At 37.9% G+C, this 27,859-nt stretch overlaps 1 protein-coding gene across 11 annotated transcripts in view; it reads right to left on the bottom strand.

Moving 5' to 3' along the window:
- Positions 1-27,859, bottom strand: part of shank3a (SH3 and multiple ankyrin repeat domains 3a) — a gene marked incomplete at its 5' end in the record, with an annotated part of 375,301 nt that overhangs the window by 131,304 nt on the left and 216,138 nt on the right. The window contains one exon of one of the 11 annotated variants that reach the window (XM_082181744.1): positions 21,874-22,405. The exons of 9 other annotated variants lie outside the window; for them this stretch is intronic. Coding sequence is in view for 1 of the 2 variants with exons in the window: in XM_082181743.1 (XP_082037869.1) it covers positions 21,869-21,958 (90 nt within the window). Of the gene's footprint in view, positions 1-21,868; positions 22,406-27,859 lie in introns of those variants that run through there. One more of the 11 variants, XM_082181743.1, reaches the window with a different exon arrangement.

Raw genomic sequence — 27,859 nt, forward strand, 5'->3', positions numbered from 1 at the left:
TCTTTTTCATTGCCTACATCTACTTATAGAAACGGAGGTCATTTGAAATAATTTCTGGAATCTCTGATAACAATATGGTTCAGAATCAGTCCTGCCTAGTGGATTTACAGGTTATTTACAGGTTTTTAATTAAGCTTAAAATTGATTCACTATATGCATAGTTGGGGGTAACTCATTACAAGTAATCAGATTACTTTTTCCAAGTAATTAGTAAAGTAACATTACTTTTAAATTTACAAAAAAATATCTGAGTAACTTTTTCAAGTCTTAATAAGTCGTGCCTAGGAGTGGATTTACAGGCGATTTGCATGGGTTTTTTTTGACAAAGCAAATAGACGACATTGTAAACACTAATTACAATAACCTGCAACCCAAATGGATGGAACCAAAAAGCAACAATAATAAGACTGAGAACATAAATGCAAAGCTATTGTTCTGACAATTTTTATGCCCATCTATGTGGATGCATCTGTGCAGTTTTCAGAACTGGTTCGGACACTGGCTCTTCTGGATTCTGGACTGGATGAAAGCTCAGAGATGATCTGCAGATGTGAGGATCACCGTCCAAGCCATGGCATCATTTCAAAATTGGGATCTCACCCATTCAGGCTTTGCAATGCCAGGCAACATGCTGGCATTCAGAGAGTGTGCACGACACTATCCCTCAGGCGGGAGCTGATGAACTGAGTTCAGATCTAAAGAGAATGCAGTGCTGTGAGTAATATGAAAGAGACTGGTGTTGACAACCACAATGGCTTTTCTATGACTGTTTCGGCCACTGCAAAGCAAGAGCAATACGATATTCATATAGACCTTATGTAGCCCAGCCTCTTTTCAGCGCTGCGCTCGTTGTGCTCTGTCTTCCGGTTTGTGTTTCCACAGCATGAAGGTAAGAGCTTAAGGATTCATGAATGAGCCGCTCATTTTAATATCTTCCATCTACTAATATTTGTTATGACATCTACTTCAAAAATTACACTGCTCATGATAACTTTCGTTAAGTCTACGATAAGTCAAACCACTTCATCAGCTAATTACTCTTTGACAGTGATGTCATAGAAATATACAGAACTACTGCAAGAATAATGGAGGTTCAAACACACACAAAAAAATTCTAAAGATGGCTGCGTGTTTGTTTCTCTGGCACATAAGGTCTATATAAAATGCAGGATCCAGTAAAGACTGAATTCAGCCAAAATATTACACCACAGTTCAAAAGTTTGGGATCAGTAAGGTTTTTTTTATGTTTTTTGAAAAAAGGTATCTTATATTCAGCAAGGCTGCAATATTGTGATAAATTATTACAATTTGAAATAACTGTGAAAATGTAATTTATTTCTCTGATGGAATTCCTCTGACTTTTCATCATCATTACTCCAGTCTTCAGTGAAATCGTTCAGTGAAACAGCAAAATACTAATATGCTGATTTGGTGCTCAAGAACACTTTATTTAAAGCCTTTATGTATAATGCATTATATGGTCTTATGAATAATTGTAACCTCAGTTATAATACACTTATGTTAAGCCATTAGAAAGTATAATGCATTAAAACACATGACAAACTATCAGTATCAGATGTAACAAGGAATATGCAATTATTATAATGAATTTTAACTTTGGATACAGGTATTTATGAAAAGATATAAGGCAATACATTATGAATACCTTTATAATGCATTATGCATAAAGGCTTTAAGTAAAGTGTTACCAGTATTTCTTATTATTTCCCATGTTGAAACAGTTGTGCTACTTAACACTTTTGTGGAAACTGATTTTTTTTTTCATGATTCTTTGATGAATAGGAAGTTCAAAAGAACAGCATTTATTGTGAAAGAAATCTTTTGTAACATTTATCCGGTGCTTTAAAGAACTTAAGGGGCTTTGATTTCCTCTGTTAACACATGATATATCAAACCAATAAGAACTTTTTAAATCCCTAAGAACAAATAGTTGATAAGGAGAGAATTCTTTGAACCTATAATGTACAACAAAGAACCAATAAAGAACCTTTTTTTTTGTTATGTTTTGAAGAGTCTTTCAAGTCAGTTCCTAATCATGAAATCATTATAACGATGTAATGCATTATTGAGAGGTTTATCTTCTTTCTTTTGTACCTCTCCTGGTTTTAGCACTATTGCAACAAATTGAGGAGCCATTGTTGGCAAGATTTATCGCTATTCTTCATCAACAGTATACAATGTACTAAACTAAAACTGTACAGCCAACATTCACAATTACAGCTCATTATGATAAATAGCAATTTGCTTCTGTCAATATTCTTTAATTCACAATTCAACTTGGAAAGCTGAGGCTAAAAAAAAACACTCAAAAAAATCATACGTTTTTCCACTTGAACAATGTGATGCCAATGCATGTTCACTTAAATATGATAATTCCAGCATGACTTTTTAAAAATATAAATATAAATATAAACAGCATATAAAAAAATAAAATAAAAAATAAAATAAAATAATATTATCAGATTATTAAGCATGAATAATCAACGTTGCCACCAAAATAATAGCCTAATTGGTAAATTTCCATAAAATTCTTCAAAACTAACTAACTAATGCTAGTATCCTGTGCCTATAGCTTACTGCCACACTGGCTTTATGAACTGCTAACTCTCACGTTGGCAAACATATAAGATACTACACCCCACAATATACAGCTTTTGTCAGTTGTCAGCACACATCACTGTCAACACATGAATAAGTGACAATCTTCACTCTATGAAATGAGAACAACAATTTAACAAGAGGCTCATTTCACAATTCACAAGGATTGTGTAAATTAACACAGGGAATAGGAATTAGATTGTTTGTTAATGCTTGAAGTGAATGTAATTGTATGTTATAAAATAACTGCAAATGGAAGAATGCTGAGAACTTAGCTGAGAACCTGATCATCTTAAGGGGAGCCATTAGTCAAGAAGGCTGATGGAAGCATATTAATGCCAAAAGCAAAGGGACAAACCAGCAGATAATATCAAAAAGGTAATTAAATCACATTGACGATTAAAAAATCCGGAGCTTCCAGAGACAGGCCAAATGTTTGCTTGGAAGATAGTGGAAGAGGACTCTTGTGTACAAGCACATTGCGTTTTGTTCAACCTGACCATAGAAACCGAATAAGGTATAGAATGGCAATTTGATTCCAACAAAAGATGTTTGAGAGTGCAATGAACTTGAATGTTATGGAAAGGTCCAAACATTGCTATAAAAAAAATAAAAATAAACATATATATAGAGATAAAATGAATAGGATTATACATGATTTATGACAGGTCTAATAATTATTTTATGAAGTGTAACAGTGAAGCATTAAGCACCACAAATGATGCAATCAGATGAAAAACAACTGTACAATATAAGACTTGATTGATGGTCATTGGGTATAAGAATAAAAATATTTTATATGTCTATATATACAGTCTCTCGCTCTCTCTCTCTCTCTCTCTTTCTCTCTCACTTCAACTGTGAGAGACGGAATCTAAAACAAAAATCCAGAAAATCACATTGTATGATTTTTAAATAATTAATTTGCATTTTATTGCATGACATAAGTATTTGATCACCTACCAACCAGTAAGAATTCCGTCTCTCACAGACCTGTTAGTTTTTCTTTAAGAAGCCCTCCTGTTCTCCACTCATTACCTGTATTAACTGCACTTGTTTGAACTCGTTACCTGTATAAAAGACACCTGTCCACACACTCAATCAAACAGACTCTAACCGCTCCACAATGGCCAAGACCAGAGACCTGTGTAAGGACATCAGGGATAAAATTGTAGACCTGCACAAGGCTGGGATGGGCTACAGGACAATAGGCAAGCAGCTTGGTGAGAATGCAACAACTGTTGGCGCAATTATTAGAAAATGGAAGAAGTTCAAGATGACGGTCAATCTCCCTCGGTCTGGGGCACCATGCAAGATCTCACCTCGTGGGGCATCAATGATCATGAGGAAGGTGAGGGATCAGCCCAGAACTACACGGAAGGACCTGGTCAATGACCTGAAGAGAGCTGGGACCACAGTCTCAAAGAAAACCATGGATTAAAATCCTGCAGCGCACGCAAGGTCCCCCTGCTCAAGCCAGCGCATGTCCAGGCCCGTCTGAAGTTTGCCAATGACCATCTGGATGATCCAGAGGAGGAATGGGAGAAGGGCATGTGGTCTGATGAGACAAAAATACAGCTTTTTGGTCTAAACTCCACTCGCCCTGTTTGGAGGAAGAAGAAGGATGAGTACAACCCCAAGAACACCATCCCAACCGTGAAGCATGGAGGTGGAAACATCATTCTTTGGGGATGCTTTTCTGCAAAGGGGACAGGACGACTGCACCGCATTGAGGGGAGGATGGATGGGCCCATGTATCGCGAGATCTTGGCCAACAACCTCCTACCCTCAGTAAGAGCATTGAAGATGGGTCGTGGCTGGGTCTTCCAGCATGACAACGACCCGAAACACACAGCCAGGGCAACTAAGGAGTGGCTCCGTAAGAAGCATCTCAAGGTCCTGGAGTGGCCTAGCCAGTCTCCAGACCTGAACCCAATAGAAAATCTTTGGAGAGAGCTGAAAGTCCGTATTGCCCAGCGACAGCCCCGAAACCTGAAGGATCTGGAGAAGGTCTGTATGGAGGAGTGGGCCAAAATCCCTGCTGCAGTGTGTGCAAACCTGGTCAAGAACTACAGGAAACGTATGATCTCTGTAATTGCAAACAAAGGTTTCTGAACCAAATATTAAGTTCAAATATATCAGTTCACAATGACAAAACACACAGATCACTTTGGTCTTGTCAATGGAACCATTTGCCAACTTTTTAAAAGTAAACTTTCCATTCAGAATCTTATTGGCATCCATTTCGGCGTCTCACGCTCGCCATCCACTCAAAACGTAACATTAGCCTACTACTCTTTGGCCAGCTCGCAAGCCCAAACAAGTGTGTGCGGCGTGCCTGTTGTTTTGTGTCCGGTCTAGCTAGATCCGGTGTGGTGTTGTAGTTTTTGTAACGTTACTAGTTGTCGCAACAGCATATGAAAAAAATTACAAAGTTTGCTTGGCCAAAAATAACATTAATCTCGTGGAAAAAATGTTTTGACACCATTAAAATGGGTTTGCGTTAACGCCGTTAATAACGCGTTTAACTGACAGCACTAACACACACACACACACACACACATTACAGTTGTAATCAAAATTATTCAACCCCAATTGCAAATCAGATTTATTGGCAAAATTTACAGACATTCAGCTGTTTGCAATGAATAAATAAAAAAAAGTGTAATTGAAATTGCTCAACGCAATACATGTTTCAAATTCAACAGAAAATGCAACTTTTAATGACTTTTAATGACAGTCCCAAAATTATACAACCCATTCATGGCAAGCATCTTTAGTACTTAGTACACCCTTTTGCTGTCATGACCTGCTGCAAACAAGATGTATAACCAGACACCAGCTTCTGGCAGCGTTTCTGAGGAATCTTAGCCCATTCCTCATGAGCAATGGCCTCCAGTTCAGTAATATTCTTAGGTTTGCGTGCAGCAACTGCCTTCTTCAAATCCCACCTGGGGTTCAAGTCAGGTGAATGTGATGTTCACTGAAGAATCTTCCAGGACTTCTTCTGCAACCAAGGCTTGGTGGAATTAGAGGTATGCTTGGAATCATTGTCCTGTTGGAAGGTCCAGTGACGCCCAAGCTTCAGCTTCCTCACTGATGGCATGATGTTTTCTCCTAGGATTTCCTGATATTTTAATGAATCCATCTTGCCTTCCACACACTTCAGGTTTCCAGTGCCAAAGGATGTAAAGCAGCCCCAGAGCACCACCGAGCACCACCACCACCACTGTAGGTAGAGTGTTCTTTCCAGCATATATTCTTCTTCCTCCAGACATACCGCTGATCCATAAGGCCGAAAAGTTCGAGCCTTGGAGAATTGGAGCCGTGCTTTTGGGTCAGTATTTGTGTACATCTTCGTTCTGGCATGGAAACCGCATTGGGTTTAGTATGCGCCTTACTGTGCAAGCTGAAACCTCAGTGCCTGTTGCCACCAAGTCTTGCTGCAGGTCTTTTGCACTCAAGGGTTTTTCTAAACCTGCCTTCTCAGAAATCTGGTTGCAGCCGTCAATAGCTTCCTTTTTCCGGAACGTCATTTCGTGCCTTCACTATCTTTTTTGATCTTGTTCCTTGTTTGTTAAGGACGAGGGTATCTTCTCTTAACTTTTTTGATCATTCTTTTGACTCATCCATATATATATATCATGCAGTCAAACATGACACTCAACAAACCTAGCCAGTTCAAATATTTTATGTGTTCTAGCTCAAGCACACCTGGTGCAACTAATGAAGCTCTTGATTAGTTGTGTAGCACACGGCAAGTAGCACTCGTCCTAGTTACTAGGTCGCTATAAAACCAAAACTATGGACCAGAATCAGAAGATTTTGATCGACTCACTGAAGCAAAAATTAGCAAAGATGATAGTAAGGAAGAATAAAAACAATTTACCACTCAGACCACTGGAATGCAGCTACTTAATGAAAAGGTAAGTGTATTTTTCTATTTGTTTGTTCTTTTGTATGAGTTGTATCTTTTGAAATTGAAAGAATGAAAGAAAAAGAAAAGAAAAACAAATAGATAACAGTAACACCCAGTATTTCAAATAAACGATAAACACAGAGTCAAAATTTTCCAATATAAGTTTCTGAAATTCAACCTCAGTTTCTCAATTTCAAGTTCAATGTCTTGTTTTCAAATTCCAAAAAATTACCAATCAGAAAACTCTTTTTCTCACAACTCTTTTTACTGTTTCCAGATACGAAACGATGGGATCGCCAGTCCAAACCAGGGATAAGAATCCACAGCCAGGACAGGATTCAGGATCACAGCAGCAATTTTTCAGACACTCACAAAAGAGAAAATTAAAACACAAGAAAAAAAAAAAAGAAAAAAAACAAAGAAAGAAAAAAAACCCGGCCTTGCAAAAACAAAGCCAAACCAATCATTAGTAACTCATTCAAACAAATTGTTTCAAATAACCAAAATGTCTGTTTCAAATTATTTGGATATAGGCAACACATACATGCTAGTCACCATATGCTTGATTAACACACTAGAGTATGTACAGAGCTAGCACCACATGGCACACACTTCACAACAGAAAACATATAATCTCAACAAATACTACGTCTTTCAAACATTTAAACATAACTATATGCACTCTCAGATTATATTAGAAAACACTTAAAGCATTTAAAAAAAAAAAGTATATCACTCATCACTATTTCAAATGTATCTTTCACATTAAGATTCCAAAAACAGTATCCACCTAAATACATTTCTTATAAAGAAATTGGTACTCAACAAAGAGAAATATAAATCAGAGACAAAAAAAGTAGTTTCTCAAAGAAAAAGATTTTGTTCAGATCCTATCACGTCAGTGTCTTTTCTTCTCGTTGTGTTCAGATTCACAACACACTCTTCTCAAAGCGTGAGCTTTTTAAAGAATTAATACCTCATAAATCTACATCTCAACTTGTTAATAATCTATTGCTGGATTATTAAACAGTTTGTTCTCGCTCAAATCACTCAAATCACATCTGCTCTCACTCTCGTGTCGTTCGCAATCTCTCGTGTCTCTCATACATTTCTGCTTGTACGCGATCTTCTGGAAACTTTCCAGAAGTTTTTTTAGCAATATAAATAAAATAATAATAATTATTAATATTAGTGACCTGAGTTAATGTTTTGGGTTACAGTTGCATCAGGTGTGCTTGAGACAACACCTGTTTTGCAGATGTGTGCTTTTGTGAGGGATTCTTTTGATTAATTTTGAGACTGGGGGAGTCATTAAAAGTAGCATTTTCAGTTGAATTTGGGGAAACCACTTGAAATATTAGGACTAATTTAAGCGAGTCATCATAAAGAGGCAAAAAACAACAACAACACAAGAAGTGCTCAAAATACGAAGTTCAGGTATTATTCAGAGTAGCATAGGCCTGATAAGTGATGTTTCAAAGGGAAAAACATCGGGTTTTTTATTTTTATTTTTTTTTATGAGGTTAAGTGCTCACGGAAGAGATGGGTTTTTAGCTGTCTTTTGAATGTTGTCAGGGATTCTGCATTCCGGATGAGGGTGGGGAGAGCGTTCCACCAGCATGGAACTGTGAATGAGAATGTTCTGGAAAGTGATTTTGTGGCTTTCTGTGATGGAACCACGAGACGTCGCTCGTTGACCGATCGTAGGTGTCTGGTAGGGATGTAGACTCGTAGGAGTGAGTGAAAGTAGGAGGGAGCTGAGCCTGTGATGGATCTGTAAGCAAGCGTCAATGCCTTGAACTTGATGCGAGCAGCAAGAGGTAGCCAGTGTAGAGAGATGAACAGAGGAGTGACGTGGGCCCTTTTGGGCTCGTTGAAGACAAGCCGAGCTGCAGCATTCTGGATCATCTGTAGGGGTTTGGTTGCACATGCTGGAAGTCCAGCCAGAAGGGCATTGCAGTAGTCAAGCCTAGAGATGACCAGGGCCTGGACGAGAAGTTGTGTTGCATGTTCAGTTAGGAAAGGCCTGATCTTCCTGATGTTGTGCAGTGCAAACCTGCAAGATCGAGCTGTCTTTGAAATGTGGTCTGTGAAGGTCAGCTGGTCATCAAACGTTACTCCAAGATTTCTGACCGACCTTGATGGGGTGATTAATGATGATTCTAGCTGGATGGTGAAGTCGTGCTGTAGAGACGGATTGGCAGGGAGGACGAGAAGCTCAGTCTTTGCCAGGTTAATCATTGATTAATAACCTGAAAGCTCATAGTAAAATCCGCTTTTCTGTAGGGAAAACGAATCCGACCTGGACTGATGCACTCAGTTGCACAAAAAAAAAAAAAAAAAGCAACTAATGGCAAATAACATTTGCTAACCAGTGAACCTGAAATAGGTTATTTAAAAAAACAATATGTACACTTAAAAAAAAACAGAAAATGCAGTGCAAAAATGTATAAATGGCACAGGGTTTTGTACTGACACCGCCATCCCAAAACAAATGTACTATATTCATGTCGCTAGTCTGTGAACACAGTGCATTATTGCAAAACACTATGAATGCAAGTTATGGTGGAGCGCACAGATGTAGTTCCCTTCCCCCAGAGCCCGGCTGTGTTGTACTTTGCGTACCATTGAATCTGGGTTAGGGCAGTGTCAGTGTCTGCAGGGCAATTTTTGCCACACCACTAAACTAAGTGACCCACACAGAGCTGGGCTGCAACCATTCAGCCAAAGAAGTCATATTAACAGTTAAACTCCCTCTCTATAAACCCTGCTATAGGAAAAGATGCCGCTTTAAGGCAGAGGTTTATTGTATATTATTTAAGACCCTAGCCCACTGTTTTGGGGATTAAATGTGTCGGTATGAAATATGCAGGAACATGATAGAGCCATGCATGAGAGACAGAAGCAGTGAAGGAAAAGGGTAAATGGAAAGCATGAGGAGAGAGAGTAATGAAGAGACAGTGAGAAGGATGGAAAGGGCAGGAAAAGCAAAGAACAAGGATATAATTTATTTAAACAGCATTTATGTGGAATATAACTTTTTTGTTACAATGTAAAAGTCTTTTTTGCCACGTTTGATCAATTAATTCATCCTTATTGAATAAAAGTATTAATTTCTTCTTCTTTTTTTAAATCTTACTGAGCCCAAATTTTAATTGGTAGTAGGCCTATACATGATGACATGACAATCAAATTTGTTATCTAACTGTTTACTGTTATGATAAAACATGCATTGACCTTTTAGACAAAATTGCTAATACACCACAGAGTTTTCTGAAAAAATGCTTACATGATTGATGCAAGTAAAGTCACACATGTATTACAGATAATTTAGAGACGCATTGTGAATGTGTGTGCAATTAACCTCATTGGTGTTGTGTGTGTTCCTTTGGGCCGTTAAATAGCCAGATTCATAAATAACAAACTACATTTTATATTAACTCCTCATGGAAAAAAATGTGATGCATTGGTTGCATTAAGCAGATTCCATGGCTCTGTCTATATGTGTGTGTGTTGTGTGTAGTGCACTGCACACATGTGCACAGACATTCCTGATTCATGACCATAATTTAGCTCCTCTTAATTTTCAAAAGATGAGTCGTGTTGCCAGGGTTACCTACCGGCAACACATCACTCACCTTAACAGCTCATGTTCTGCTGCTGTTACGAGCTTTACACTCATTGAGTCTCTCACACGTTTACTTTGCTCTCTGAAAAGTTATTTGTAAGTTAGTTATTTGAAAAATCTACCTATCTATCTATCTATCTATCTATCTATCTATCTATCTATCTATCTATCTATCTATCTATCTATCTATCTATCTATCTATCTATCTATCTATCTATCTATCTATCAACTATTTTCCTATATCAAAGAAATCCAGAAAAAAAATCGATCATGGTTTCCACAAAACAATATTAAGCAGCACAACTATTTCCATTGATTGAACATTGATAATAATAATAAATGTTTCTTGAGCAGCAAATCAGCATATTAAATTGATTTCTGAATGATCATGTGACACTGAAGACTGGAGTAATGATGCTGAAAAGTCAGCTTTACCATCACAGGACTAAATTACATTTGACAATATATTAACAGAAATATAGAAAGCAGCTATATTAATTGATAATAATATCATAATATTACTGTTTTCACTGTATGTTTGATCAAATAAATTGGTGAGCATTAGAGATTTCTTTCAAAAACATCTTAAAAATCTCAAACTTTTGAACAGCATACACACACACACTTATATTATATAATATAATATAAAATAAAATATTTACTTCATCTATGTTGTTTAATGCATGAAATGAGATGTGTGAAAACTTTTTCTGTGCAGTTAAGAAAACTTGTATTCGTAAATGAGACCCATTTTTACCACTCTCAAACTTACATTATTGTTGCAAAAATACAGTACTGATGGTCAAAGATGCCATTTTCACAAAACATGTTTTGTTAACAATAAAAACAATTCCATACATGTACATACACAGAGAGTAGGAGTAAAGCAGCCCCACTCAAATCCTGCATACTACACATGACCTGTATGTGTGCTGCTGTCACTGAAGCCATTGTCATGAGCTGTGTTCTCTTTGTCTGTCTCTATTGGTCATGTGACATGTGAAGCTGCAAACTGCCGTGTGCTGACACACACAAACACACTGAAGCAGAGTTACTCTACACAGCCTCAGAGATAAACATTTTAGTTAGTGGAGGAAAGAGTTCATATAAAAAAGAAAAGAACAGAAACAACTTGGCATTACTTCTTGACATCAAAAAGCTTGATAACACTATACATTTGCATATACATTTCTTCATTTAGCAGACACTTTTATCTAGACTGGGTAAACCCAGCCCGATCTGCGGGTGATATGATTTCGCCCTACAGCTCAGGCTGGAAACCTGTACATTCCTCTATCCTGCTTCCGATAAAAAAACAAACTGGCTTATTCACATGGCACGCTATTGGCGGGTTTAATCCAATCCAATTCCTTTTAACCTCTCGACGATGCTCGATGGCTTCTTTAGTTTAGCAAACAAATCGCTCGAGTTGGTGTAAATACCACTCACTTTCATGTTTTTTTTTTTGCACAACCTGCAAAAATCGCTCGATGCCATTGCTGCTTCTGCAAACCGCTGATCAATGCTACAAACCAACACGTTTGTTGACACGTTTCCTGCCAAGTACGTCACCTGGATCGTTGGTCTGATTGGTTGAAGGACTATCCAATTACGTACAGTCATATGAACTATGCCCGTTGATCACGCCTCTTGTGCTGTCGAAAATACACAACAGACTCCCCAGACCAATGTTCAATCTTAAAAGATTGAGCTTGGTCTGGTGATAGCCAGACTAACTTTTATCCAAAGCGATTTCCAAATGAAGAACATAAGCAATTCATCACAGAGCAAACAGTATTCATAGTATACAATGCCAGATTAGAATCTTGACTCATTAGAGGATAATCTCTCTCAAATTCTATAAACACAATAGTGTAATTATATTAAAAATGATAATTCCCCTGAAAATAAAAATTCTGCCATCACTCACACTCCTGTCGTTCCAAACCTGTATGACTTTCCTTCTCATGTGGAACACAAAAGGAGATGTTTGTTTAATGATGTCCTTGAGTTTCTCAAAAGAATGAAACAATATAAATGTCACCAGTCAATCGAAAAAAAGAACAAAAGACAAAAAAATCAAAGTAGCACAGACATAGCTCATAGCTCATCTTCTGAAGCCACACAACAACTTTCTGTGAGGAACAGACGGAAACGTATGACACTATTCACTGAAATTGCAGCTGCAGCTCTCGAATATATGTTGCCCTTGTAAATTTTCAAACGTGGCACTTTGTGTTCAGTTACAGTACAAAACACATTAAGGGGACATTGACACAGCTTGTTTTTTGTGGTTCAAAAAGGCGAGACGCAGTTTAGTTGAATAATACATTTTAAAAAACGCAAGGACTATGGGTTTTTAAAAGTTGAATTTCTGAACTTGTTGGACAATGGACAAACACGTTCGCTAGTGCATTTACATACAAATACAATGGAAAAGTAGCTCAGTGGAATGAGTTTGGTGTGAACAGCCCCTATAAGAGCAAATTATGAGAGTATTTGTCCTTCACACAGATTTGAAAAAATATGAGGATGAGTAAACGACAGATTTTTGGGTGAACTACCCCTTTAAGAACTCCAGAACAGCAAGCTTGAGCCAAAACAACAGATACTGTGAGACTGCATGACTTCTGAAGCAGACACACTTAAACACATGTAGCTAAAACTCACACAATAAACTTAAACTGCTACTACTGCCATTGAAAGCTCTATGACACTATCAGCTGTGTTTTCATGTCCCTCTTGATGAGGGACAGGTGCGATTGCAGGTTCAACTACAAGAAAAAACTAAGAAAGAATGATTTGAAGTGGCATTCTGACCTCAATGGCTGGATAGCGGGTGGTTTTCGCTTTTTCTACTCTCAGCATATTGTTAGATATCCCCAGCGCTCTGCCACAGCACACAACATACTGCTGCTGAAAGCCTGCTGACCAACTAACTGACCACTGAGAGACACACGCCAGCCCCTCGCACACACACACCTGTTACTCAACGTGCAACTAACAAAAATGGCGTAGGATTTACACAATCATGACTAGTAAATTTCACATATTACAAAGAATGGTCCAAGTCAACACATATAACACATTGAATTAAATGTGAAATTTTGAAGTAGAAAGACTGAAATAGTATTTTCTTGTAAAAAAAAATAAAATACTCCAATAATCTCGTTTTATTTACAACTTTGAAAAATAGTTTTCACATATGCTTTTATAGATACATTTTTCAAAAGAGGGTTTTCACTGTGATGCCATAAAAAAACCTTTACAATATGTACAATGTATGCCACCTATTTACATTCACATTTATGCATTTTGTAGATTTAGCATTTTGTATATACACTATATATATTGCAAACATTTAATCAGTTCATGCATTCTCTGGGAATCAACTCCATGAAATTGAAATTGCTAGCAGCCTGCTCTTCTGTTTGAGCAACACCAATGCTTAAACTATTTACCATAATACAACCTGTGCCTTCTTATTCATAACTGGTCATGGAGAACTTGCATGGTGCACTTAATATTCAGTGATAGTATTGACTGAGCTCGGTGAACTTAATATTCAGTGATATTACTGATTTGACTGTACTGACACTATATCGAATGAGAGCAAAATTTGAACTGAATTGAGCTGGATGATGATGACATTTTTTTCTGCTTTATAGCTGATTCGACCTTGTTTCATAATTGAGGAATTTTGCAACATCGATACTGTTATTGAACTGAATTGAATCAACACTGAACTGACTCAAGCTGAATAATGACACTACTGTCTTCTGCAGAGCTGCTTATAGCTGAATTGAACTCATTTCATAATTGAACTTTACTCAGTTATTGATCTGAACTGAATCAACACTGAACTGACTTGATCTAAACAATGACTCTATAGTCTTTTTTAGAGCTGCTCTACAGCAGAATTGAATTCTGTTTGCATCGATTCTGTTATTTTCCTGTTTATCACTGTAAAGCTGTTTTGAGACAATCTGTATTGTATAAAGAGCTATATAAATAAAGGTGACTTGATCATGTGATTTAAAAAAAGCAACATGGGAGGTCAAAACCCAACCTATGACTTGGCAATTCACAGTTACGTATGGCTCAAAACACTGGCTCTTGTGTTTGTTAAATTGCCTGCATTAAAGGTGAAGTGATAAACAGGTGTGTGATGACTGGAAATCCACAGGTTTATGGCGTTACAGCAATGAAACAAGGACTGTGTAAACAGGGTCTGTTTAAACTCTCAGTCGTGGCATTGATGTGATATATCATGAATATGAAGCTATTCACTGCAGTCATAAAGCTGAGCGCAGTCAGTCCACATACTGCTGACTTGAGCATTCAGTATACACAAACACATGAATATTGTGTGTGTGTGTGTGTGTGTGTGTGTGTGGGTGGGTGTGTGTGTATAAAGGAATGCGAGGAATGCCTTCCATCATCAGATCACGGACAGACCAACAGAAAGAGAAAAGCTTGAGTCAGCACTGCCATCCATGTGCCTCCGACAGCCCCGACCAGCAAAGCATGGCACACACCAAAATACACCACACACTCCCACAATACATCCGCCTTTGCTCAAAATATATCCAAAAAATCCCATAAAACTCCCTACACTTCTCATAACAAACATCATCTTACCCAATATATACCCAACACATTCCATAACATTCCTTACATCTCCCACAATGTAGACTGTACTTTACCATATACATATTGAACACCGTCCATCATACAGTATTTCCTGTTTCCCATTATATACTTCACCATGCCCACTGTTCAAATTGGGGGTCAGTAATTTTTTTTTAAAGAAATTAGTTAATCAGCAAGGATGCATTAAATTGCTTAAATTATGTTCTTCTGAAATTTATATTCATTGATTAAAGAAACATTAAACAGAAATATATCTGAATAGAAAACTATTTTAATACGCAATAATATTTCACGATATTACTGTTTTATTGTATGTTTTAATCAAATAAATGTAGCCTTGGTGAGCATGATTGACTTTACATGCATTAAAAAACATTAAAAAATCGAACTGACCCCAAACTTTCGAACAGTAGTGTACCCAACATTGTCCATACAATTCCAAACTCCTATAATATATAGTATTTCATCTTGCCCAACATCCAACACTATCCATAACATATTAGAGCACTCCATAAACACAAATATTTGACTTATCGATGTTAAAAATGCTTCTAATCACAAAATTCAGAACACACTTTGATAATATGGACAAAGATATTAATATCTAAAATACTTACAATTCCCATGATATTCCATTGTTTATATCCAACACTAACCATAATATTCCTAAAATGTGCCTAGTGTTTATCCAACACAACCCAGTTCCTTATATTTGCTATTGTAAATAAATTATACTTTCCCAATATTATAGGCTATCTATCATTACTCGTAATGAAACACAAAGGAACCCCATAATATTCATTATGCATACATATGGATATGTTATCAAGATAAAATATCTAATAAATGACTTCCCACAGTATTCTCATAAATCTATAATGACCCATGTCACATAATCTATCCAACAGAACCACCCCATTTGCTTTCCATAATTTAAATCGATATATACATATATATACACATATATATATATATCCACCACTATCCACAATATTCTACACATTTCCTACAATAAACTCATTTTACTCATGATACAGATAATGTGACGTTAAATGTACCATCATTGTGTAACATATAAAACGGGGTTAACATAATCATCCATTAATATCAGTACCCATAATACACCTGATCATATTATTTACCACATTACTCAGAAAATACAGTAGTTTGTATACTATATGTAGTTTGGGTATATGCGTCTGCTAAATGAATGTGAACACTCTTAAAACAGCCCATGAATACCCCAAATCCTTTAATATAGCCTGCAGAATTCATAATATATCCAACAATGGAGCAACAGCACATTACAGCATTGTCTATAACATACTGTCAAGTCAAGTCAAGTTTATTTGTATAGCGCTTTTCACAATACAGATTGTATCAAAGCAGCTTCACAGTATTAAATTTAAATAATACAACAAAGTTTGTTTCAAGAGGAATTTATTGATTGATAAAATTAAATTAAATATCCCCAAAATATCCCCAAATAGTACTGTAACCCACTACTATTTGTAAAATATTCAGCATTAGCATAACATGCCCATCAATACTCATAAAGCACCCATCACTGCCGGCACATTCCATAACAATCCGCCCCAAATCTGCTAACACATCTGGTAGTGTCTTCCCATGAGGCATTTAGCGCTGCTCATAATGCTTGTCATTTGGACTAATGGCACGCATAACGAAACCGACTAGTGGCACACTAGTGTTAATGTGACATGTAAATGGCATATTTGATGTCCGTTATACTGACCGAGAGATTGGCAGGTCGGTGGTGAGTTGTCAGTTCCCCATCCCACAGTGAGTTAGTGTTGAGTTATTGCTCCGCTTTCCAGCAGAGCGTCTCACTTCACGCCTGACAGACGGCTCCTTGAGAGATCCATTTGTCTTAATGGAACTTCAGGAGCGAGTCCTCTTGGTAACAAAAACTGGTGACAAACTTACAATCTCTCTCTCAGACTCCATATAATCTGTCTCTCTGTCCACAGGTGAGAAGAAGAGTAGTTCAAGCTCTCATAGGTGCAGTTTATGGATGAACAACTGGCCCATTAAGCTCTGACTGGTGCACTGAGAAAGAAAGATGGTGCTCTTATGTACTGGTTTGAGTCAATTCAATAAGCAACTACATGGCTGATGTTTAAAGGGATAGTTCACCAAAAAAATCTGTCATCATTTACTCACCCTCAACCTTTATTTCCACCATTTTTCATACAACAGGGGTTGAAGCTTTCAAACTTCAAAAAAGACCATACAAATTTGATAAAACTAGACCGTTTGTACACTGTACTCAAAGTCTTTTGACGGCCAATGATAACATTTTGTGAAACACAGGCCGAAACAACATGGTGAACAAGCAAGTTGCTAATGCATAATGTATCTCCAGGTTACTCTCAACACAGCCTACATGACCTTCATTTACAGTAGTGAGTCTTACACATCAATTATTGCAATCTAAAAGACGTATGATATGATGTATTTGTGGCTGAAGATATACAAGCAGCCATAAAGGGAGGGAAATATGCAGTATGTTATGGTCGTTTGATTTTAGGCAGCAGTATGCACTCTCTTTAAGAATGCATCAAGGACTATCATATACACCCTGCCTGCTGTTTTGATATCATATTAACATTAGATAATGATTCCAGCTATGTGAATATTACATTTGCATGGTGCATCAAAAGTGATTCACAGTAAAGTAAACAGAAAGATAAATCGGAATACATGTCGTGCCCACTGGGCCATATTAATATGTTTCACAAAATGGACCGACATATGAGAAGTTGTTTTATATAGCGCCTTTCCGTAGCTCAAGGTTGCTTTAGATTGTACATTACAAAACATTTACACACCCGCACACACATTACAATCACATAAGCACACATTATCCAAAATACATGTTAAATAGATATGTTTTTAGCTGAGTCTTGAATGTAGCCACAGATGAGATATTACGAAGTGTAAGGGGTAGTGAATTCCATAATTTAGGAGCATTAACACTAAATGACCTTCCTCCTACAGTAGACAACCAGAAACAAGGGATGGACAATAAACCAAGTTCAGCTGATCTAAGGGACCGGGCAGGGCGGTATGAGGCGTCTGAGGACTCTGGACTGTTACTTATACAATCATCATTCTAAAAACTTTGGTGATCTCAGAAAAACCAATTATGAAAATGACTCTCAGCATGAGACTGTATTGAACATAATGTGGAAGTATGGTGCCTCCTGTCTTAAACAATTACCAAACAGCAGCAATAGAACCTGCTATTATGTGCACCGAATGTTTAGTACTGCAATTATTTATCTGTAATTTGTTATTTAACATATTAATATTTTCCCTTAAACACTGTCAGATGTATCCTGGATGTCTCTTAATTTGTTTTGAGGTTGTGTAAAGATGAATGGCTGCTTTATAGACTAACTGTTGTGCACATATCAGTGTGCATGAGTGTACGAGTGATTCTAAACTACTACTGACTAAATAAAGCCGTGTGTGTATGAGTTATGAGCAGCTGATGTGTAAGTACTCTGTGGCTGCACTGGATCTCGCTCTGGTTTAATTAGGTCGTGTAATGGTCAGCCTCAGGGCAGGGCCGATAAAAGAGTCCTGGGACAGTTCCGTAGATGGGACGCTATTCACAGCTTTATGCTCTCTCTCCAATCTCACATGCATGGTACTGAAAATGCATTCTAAAATAATCATCAGAATATTCACCATGGACCTCTAACATTAACATGTACCCTCTCTTGAAGACCTGACATTCATTTCAAAAACCTCCCTTATAAATAAATAAGTAGCCATTTAGCAGATGATTTCATTAAAGCTGGTGTATAACAGGGTCAGTTCTCCTGAAGTAACCTGAGTTTAAGTGTCTAGCTCAAGGGCTCAATTCTGGCCCTAACCAGCAACCTTTCAGTATTAACCAGAACATGATTACACTACCATAAGAACACAGGAAAACAATCAAAAACTCAAAACAGGTTTAGTCAATGATCAAAACTAATCAGACAAACTATGGTACACCACAGAGGAATATACAGAACATCAGTGGATGAGGTCACAGCTGGCAGATATGGAGCAAGCTAGTTCATGCTCTGTTAGTTTTAACTCATGCTCTTGTGTGGAGTAGATATACTGTGCTTGTTAACACATTAAGACATGTATGTATGTATATAGACACATATTACTCTACAGCTTGGAAAAAGTGGTGTATTAAAAAAGGAGATCTCAGTTGTTTTTCTATGACAGCAACGAGATTAAAAAGAACAAATTGAGACTTTTGCTAAAATCAACTGCTTCTCAAATTAAACACCCTAGAGCTTGCAATACCAACTAAACTCTCCATGATTTTAGTTCTTTAAATCTTTATAAACTGCCATTCTATCAAAAGTTACATTACGATTTGTTTAGAAAATAAATTAATTTAAATTAATAAATTAATACTAACATTTAGCAAGGATGCATTAAATTGATCAACAACAGAGACAGTAAAAACCCTTATAATGCTATAAAATATTTCTTTTTCAAATAAATGTAAACTTTTTATTCATCAAGGAATCCTGAAAAAAAACAAAAAAAAAACTGTTATAGGCATAGATTCAATAATCATGTATACTGTCATAGTTTCTACAAAAATTGTTTTCAAGATTGATAATAAAAAGAAAAATTTTTGAGCACCAAATCAGATCAGCATTTTAGAATGATTTCTGAAGGATCATGTGACACTGAAGAATGGAGTAATGATGCTGAAAATTCAACTTTGCCATCACTAGAATAAAATACATTTTAAAACATTTAAATAGAAAAAAATGGTGCCTTTGTGAGCATAAGAGACTTTTTCAAAACCATAATGAAGTAGTATGTATACAGTATATATAAAATGCTTTCCAAATGTGTTTTTAGAGAACCAATCAATTGCAGTACATCTGTTTTTTAATGTAGTCAACCCTGTGATCCGATCATCCAAATATGAGTTGTAAAGTCTATTGTATAACAAGAGTGAGAAGGCCACATCCACCTCATGTGCTCTCACTAGTGCCTAAAATGCAGAGAGTCTCCCAAATATTGGAGTATTGTTTCCCCAAACTTGTCATCCCTGTGACTGACTACACCTCCACATTCTGTCTGATCGTGCCGTCGAGCAAACGGCTGCCACCCAGAGCCCTCGTTAAATCTCCCATCAGTCACTTAACAGGATCAAGAGATTACGCATCACAGCCAGTGTCATCTCCGTCAAGACCACGGATCAGCATGCTGTCAAATCCACGCACAGGTACCACACATATTGGCCGAGGCATTCAAAGGAGGAGCAAGAAAGAGTGAAAACAGCAGACAATGGGGGAATACACTGAAAACACTTGCTGTGGTAAACATCAATGCTTGAATTGTTCTTGTTCACACCTTAAACACTCACACTCTTTTATCAGCATGTGTTCAGTGTAGCGTAGAATGTCAAAGCAGCAGTGGAGCTCGAGTGTGAGACTGTGTGTGTGCAGATTGCTGGAACTTCATCTGAAGAAAGACTCGGATGGTCTTGTCTCCAAGGCTCAACAGTAAGGAAGCAGCCTTTGTGAGTTTAAGGCCTGTTGACATAAATTGTCCTATATTGTGTTCATTGATAATATACACCAAGGTTTTTCATGCAAACATTTGGATTTGTGATATATCTGAACAAAATGTATTTGTACTAGGGATGCACTATCATCAATAAATAATTTAAAGAAAAATTCTGGTCGTAAGGTGTGCTGTATCTTTCAACATACCTTTCGATGTTCATGCATGTTTTTTCGTGCTATGACTATTACAGTGGAAGAAAAGACTTGGCGCTTGAACTGAGGCACTACAGTGATCTGTCACATCAAACGTAATGTTTTGTTTGAATAATGAATAAGGAATGATAAAATGGACAGAATTTGAAAGCTGAGACTTTGTTTCTTATCAGAAGTAACAAACATAAAGCTCTTTGCGATTATTGGATGGTTGGCGTGCCACAAATAATGTTTGATGTAAGGAAAAAACGTTTGACAACCCTGGCTTGACCTACGGGTGATAGGGTCAAATACAGCCTGTTTTAACGCCACTATTGTTTTAAACTGTTAACTAATATGTTATTGACGCGTTAATTTTGACAGCCCTGAATTCAACACAAGAGAGATTTTCTTCACACACAGTATGAGTTGCAGCATGACACGTTTTTACGACCCCTTTTGACTTACAGGATATAATCGGCCCTGATCATCAGCTGTTTAAAAAAAAAAATATTTTTATTGCTTTTATCGGCTGATAACTATTATTTGAAGATACATCGGTGCATCGCTACTAATTATTTAATATTAAAATATACTTCTTTAACTAATTAATCATTTAAAAAAATAAAATACAAAAAAATAAAATAAATCTTAAATGCTTTTGACATCACTACATTATAAATTTACAAAATTATATTTGCTAAAGATTACATTTATATAGATATTTAAAAAAACGACTGACACCAAAAATGTATATCAACCAAAAAGCAATATGGTACCGATATATGGGTATATTTAGATCTGTTGAACAAATCTGGTGAGAAATGGCAAATTGGTACCAATGTTGGAGCAGCAAATATATTTAAATGAAGTAGTATATTATAACGGAATTGGATTTGTTAACGTTATCTCATAGACAAGCACAGATTAAGATGTCAAAATTGCAAGGATGAGTTCAAATAGGTTTAAAATTATGAACCAGCAGTTATATTCCACACTGTGTGCATGAATTTAGTCCTATCTCAAGTTATAGCACAGCTGTTTTTGTAATGAAATCTTACCGTTAAATAAACAATGACAGCATAAAAATAAAAATAAATCCTTATTGTTGAGCCTGTGGCCAGTTCTGTTTGTCCCTGTAACAAACTGTCTCACACATTCAAAGGGAAGTTACTCTGCTATAAAGCCACATACACAGTCTGATGGAATGCACTGCAACAAACACACACACGCGCTCTTGCACAAGACAGACGAGGAGAGACAGACACATAGAGAAGTGTCAGAGAGAGAACGGGATACCTTACTGTTGATTTTGGACTTCTTGGCGTCTTTGCGCGGCTTCCTGTTCCTCCGCTCTCTGCCGTCTCTCCGTCCAAGCGCTCCCCCCATCTCCTCTCATCACACACTCATCCGCCACACGCCCTCTCACCTATCGCCCTGTCTTCTCCTCCTCGTCCTCTCTCTCTCTCTCTCCACACACTCACGTCTCGCCGGAGTCCTGCCCGCTCACACTCTCTCTCACATGCGCGCACACACGCTAGCGTCCGGTGTGTGATGAAGGGGTGATTTTGCTGGATGCAGAGACGGGGAGGGAGAGGGAGGGAGAGAGGGAGGAGAAAAGGAGGAAGAGGGGGATATGTGGCGGTAGTTTTGAGGAAGGGAGGGGAAGACGATTTGGGGTTGAGCCAGTAAGGAAAAAGCTCACACTTACTCATTCACACCCATTCGTTCAGTGACAGTGTGTCCCATAGACAGCAGTATTGAAACGGCTCCCCATTCTGACAACACAGACATAGGCTACAAACACATGCAGCCGACTGCAGCATGCTCATTGACCAGAACAGATACGACTGCGACTACATTAAGCTCCGCCTCCTGCTTGATGTGATTGGTTGGAGCCAAATCAGAGTGGTATGCTTTTCTCTCTCTCTCTTTGATGTCTGATGAGGGACTTGTGGTTGGTTGATTAAATGATTGTGTATTAGACTGCTTGGAAACAGTACTGATAGACCGTTATATCGGCCAGAATGTCTACATGCTACAGAAAGCCCTGATGGTGCACTAATGGATGTTGGCATGAAACAGAAGTTTCATTGTGACATATATGACATATGTGCGAGTCGGGGGTCGGGGTGGGAAGGGAAGGGAAGGGAAGGGAAGGGAAGGGAAGGGAAGGGAAGGGAAGGGAAGGGAAGGGAAGGGAAGGGAAGGGAAGGGAAGGGAAGGGAAGGGAAGGGAAGGGAAGGGAAGGGAAGGGAAGGGAAGGGAAGGGAAGGGAAGGGAAGGGAAGGGAAGGGAAGGGAAGGGAAGAGAAGAGAAGAGAAGAGAAGAGAAGAGAAGAGAAGAGAAGAGAAGAGAAGAGAAGAGAAGAGAAGAGAAGAGAAGAGAAGGAATAATGTCATTGCATGAGAGAGGGGAAGTTATTTTAATTAAACATTAGAAAAAATTATGATGTGCACAGATCAATAATTTAAAATAAATACTGCAATATTCCATAAAAAATAAGAATTGCCCGTTTTAATTTGATGGTGTCTTTTATGGGTGCAGAAATAGACATTTGGTTTGAAATTGGATTTTCAAAAGCACATCTAAACCAGCCTGTCCGAAATTCTCCTTATCAATGGCTCATGACCGAATATCATGACTGAATATGACCAAACTGCACTTTCGCAAACACATTTTTGGATGCTCAAATTGTATGATAGGTGCTCAAATTGGATAATATTTGGTCATTGCGAGATTATTGGTCTATTACCAAAATGGGTTTCCTTCCCATCAAGAAATCTGTATGCTCTACCAACAGAATTGTCATTAATATGAACTGTATTAATGTTGACTTAAATTATTTGAATCCATCATGGCCCTCTGGTTGAGAACCACTGCTGCAGTGAAATATGTAATATAACTAGGCCTACATTATTTAGTAATATAATGTGCATGGCAGCAAAGAAAGAAAGAAAGAATGAAAGAAAGAAAGAAAGAAAGAAAGAAAGAAAGAAAGAAAGAAAGAAAGAAAGAAAGAAAGAAAGAAAGAAAGAAAGAAAGAAAGAAAGAAAGAAAGAAAGAAAGAAAGAATAGATATTTTACCATGCTAGACACACTAGTCCAGACCACTGCAGTGGTAACAATTTGTACTAATATAATGAATTCATACAGGCATTTGCTGCAGTCTGCTTTACTCTTACACATACACAGACTGCATTAAAGATGTGTTTATAGAAGAGGAAGGCAAACAAAGCCCGAACACAGACAGAAAGACACAGACACACACACACACACACACACACACACACACACAGGGTGCCATAGGTGTGGCAGTTTTGTTCTCTCTCAGTGGTTTTAAAAGGTCTGAAATTTCAATCAAACATTGTATAAATATGCTTCAAGCCTTCTATTATAATTATGAACAAACAAGTGTGCACGGGGCACTAGTGAAACAAACTATAACTTAAAACAAGTCTAGTTTCTTTAAGTTCGTAACTTTGTGTTTCACAGACGTATCTTGTCATTTCAATTCTGTTTGAATCGAACACGTCTGTGTAAATAACAAATTACCTTCTTTTTGCGGTTAACTCATGCATCCTCTGATAAATCTAATCCTGGCTAGATTGAAATGTCTGTCGTTTCACAACCTCATCTATTCTGTTGAATCCTGTAATGAAAGCTAAGTTTCTCATTGTGTGCAAATCTTCTGACTGCCTGATGCACCGTCATTGTGAATTTAAACCTCACTGACAAACCATACAATTTGGTGGTTCACACACGGCTGGCATCCCATCTGACATGGAAATTAAATCAATGAGAAGAGTCAAAAACTGCATCCAACCATCAGACACTTACATTTTAGAGAAATACCACTTGAATCAGTACATGAATTGACAGGCATCCAATGTTAATAATTATAACAGAGCACAGTGATTCTAAACTGGTTTTCAACAAGGTATCATACTTAAAAACAAACGCTAAATTGTACTAACACTTCTAAGAACTGAATAGGCCCAACAATATGCAAACATTTTTACAACACTATGGGAGAGACTGAATATGATATGACATTTTTGGTATCTAAGCATCACTAGAATTTTGTGGTCACACAAAACATTGTGATTCACCTCGTAGCTGGTTAGTTTGGATCATTGTTTATCGAAGTCTATAATGAAGACTTTTTAAAAATCCCTATGGAAAACATGAACTGGAAAATCAAGGTACGCCTGTGTTTTCTCCATCCATTTAGAAGGTGATAGGACTATTTATTTTGTTATCCTAACAATGCGCAATGATATGGTTAGTTTAACACTAGCAGGTAATTATATCCATTTTGGATTAGATTCCCTCTTAAGTTTGCAGACCCCATCCACCAGACCACCAGTTGAGAACCACTGGTTCAGAAAACTAAGCTGATTTATATGCCCCCCCCCCCCCCCCCCCCCACACACCCCACAAAAGTATTAACACACGGTCTTCAGTTGGACTAAGAGAACAAACACAATATATACAAAATTCTCACATTGGCTGCATCTTTTTAGCTGCTTTATTTTCTCTCTCTCTCTCTCTCTCTCTCTCTCTCTTGACAAAGTCTGTCTGTCTGTCTGTCTGTCTGTCTGTCTGATGGAGGGAGTCAGAGGGGTGTTCTGCACTGGAGGTTGACTGTCAGTAATGAGCTTCCTCAGGTGTGGCAGGAGGGGAGGATGGTGGATGCCAAAGGGAAGATGACTGGAGATCAGGAATGAGGGATTGGTGCATAGAGAGATATTGAGAGGTTGAATCGCAGAAAGGTTAGGCAGAGGTCAAACATGCCACATTTACTATTAACTTAAAGTGTGTAGTGCAAGCGCGCACACACACACATAGACAGATATAAACTGGCCCAGTACACTGACACAAGTTAGTAGCCAGAACACGTTTCTCCAAACAAGCAGCTCCAAACCTGTACTAGCTCAGGGTGGATCAAAGTCTTCTGTATCTCTCTCACATACACACTACATATAGACTGTATGAGAGGAATGGGGTGAATTTCAGTGAAACAGAAAGAAGCAGTTTAGATATTAGATTTTAAAACTCAACACCTCTACAACACCCTTCAGCTCATAGACTCTGAATTGAGTTTCCAAACATAATTGCAAATTTTATTGTATCTGTCACATCCCAAATATTTGTAAACCGTAGATAGCAATGAGACAATTGAAACTCACCAGTTACTGTTACACAAATAGGCTACTTTAATATCATTAACTTAGCCAATATTAGGAAATATCAGAAGACGATGGCGAAGTGGAGCAACTCGAAACTGCCTGTGTGTCACAAAGCCAATGGGTTTGGAAACATGGCAGCTCATTTTACAATGTAACATTGTCCTGTATGCAAAATGTGTCAATTAAAAGATTGGTACAATTAAATATTTAGACTTTGTATATAGCATCAATCTTTAACGTACAGTACACTTTAACATGCATTCAAGCCAGTTGAGGTTTGACATGGCCGAGAATGCTTATTCAGATAATTCAAAGCAAAACAGTTATTTGTTTCAGAGTTCAATATCATCAAATTTTCAGAGATAAGACAGATGTAGATATAACCTAAACATTTTACTTCTGTATTTAACATTTTTAAATGGTCTAAATTAGCTTAACTGATGCTTATCACATAACAATAATTATTGTGAAATAAAAATAAAACATTTGGATTCAACCCTCTTTATTTTCCTAATTTGTTTGAGATAAAATTATATTACATATTAATAAATTGTATTATAAAAAATATTTTATTTACAAGTCATGTTTATGATTTGTATTTGTCATTTAGCCAATAGGACAGCTTCTGACCAATAAAAAAGTCATTTTATTACATATTTATATTGTTTTGTAGATGGGCCTACAAAAATCACATATAGTGTATTATTGTTACAGATCAGCCAGGTTCTCACACCAGCCAATCACAGCGCACTCCTTCACCTGAGTTCTAATCACACACACCAGCACCTCATCATCACCACCACTATAAAGACACACTCTTCACCTCAGATCACTGTCCGGTCTCATTCATTCGAAGAGGATTACTAATCCTGTTATCGCTAACCTTGATTCTCTAACGACTATCTATACTCCAGCGTCTCCATTGTCTTCATCTCCATTGTCTCCAGCGTCTCCATCTCCATTGTCTCCATCTCCAGCATCTTCAGTGTTCTTTGTTCCAGTCATCCATCTCACCCACGATCTGTATCCATACCTGTAAGAAGAACCATTCCACTCATCGCCTGCTCTCCAAAGTATCTTTGTTCATACCACTTACCTGCACTCTGTCTCCACTCATTGTTGTCAATAAACTCCTGTTAATTTCATTATCCATCTCGAGTCTGCTTCAGTAACAGAAGACCGGACCGTCTACAGAAAGATAACATCATGAGCACATCAAAACCGATCACGGAAGATCCAGTTCCCATGACACCAGCCATCACCACTTCTGTCATCACCTCCACCACTTCTTCGACGATCGCGATCGCCAGTCCCATGGCTAAACCAGCGCCCTACTCTGGCTCGGTGGAGGACTGCAGTGGATTCCTATTGCAGTGTTCGCTGACCCTGGAGATGCAGCCGCATCTCTATACCACCGATCGGGCGAAGATCGCATTTATCATCTCCCTGCTGACGGGGCGAAGGCTCCAATGGGCCGAAACCATCTGTACCCAGGCTGGTACGGTAACCCAGTCCCTGACAGATTTAATTGAACATTTCCACGGCGTCTTCGGCAAGCCCGTGGGAGATTCGTCAGTAGGTGAGCAGCTTTATCATCTCTGTCAAGGGAAAATGTCAATTTATGATTATTCACTCAAGTTTAGGACACTTGCAGCTGCTAGCGGTTGGAATGAGCGCTCTCTCCTCACCACCTACCAGCAGGGATTAGATCCTCGAGTGCGGCTGCATCTCGCTGCATGCAATGACTCCATCGGACTCAAACGCTTCATCTAACTATCTACCCGCGTCACCAATCGTATGCAGTCGTGTCTCGAAGTGCACCAGGGTCAAGCACCGTCCTACTCCCTCCGCCAGCCTCAGCACTCCAGAACCAGGTTATGAACCAATGCAGATCGACAGGCTTTGCCTGTACTGCGGTGCTGGGTGGCATATCATCTCTGAATGCCCCATTCGTCCTCCACGTCCTATGGTGAGTGTATTGAAGAACCCCATCAAAAATTCAAAACCACTGTGACTCTTACTGCTGATAATGTATCTCTCCCTGTTCACAACCTCCTTGACTCTGGGTCAGTCATAAATTTCATCTCCGGAAGCCTCT

The sequence above is a fragment of the Leuciscus leuciscus genome (assembly GCF_965113295.1).
Source record: "Leuciscus leuciscus genome assembly, chromosome: 10".
NCBI lineage: Eukaryota > Metazoa > Chordata > Actinopteri > Cypriniformes > Leuciscidae > Leuciscus > Leuciscus leuciscus.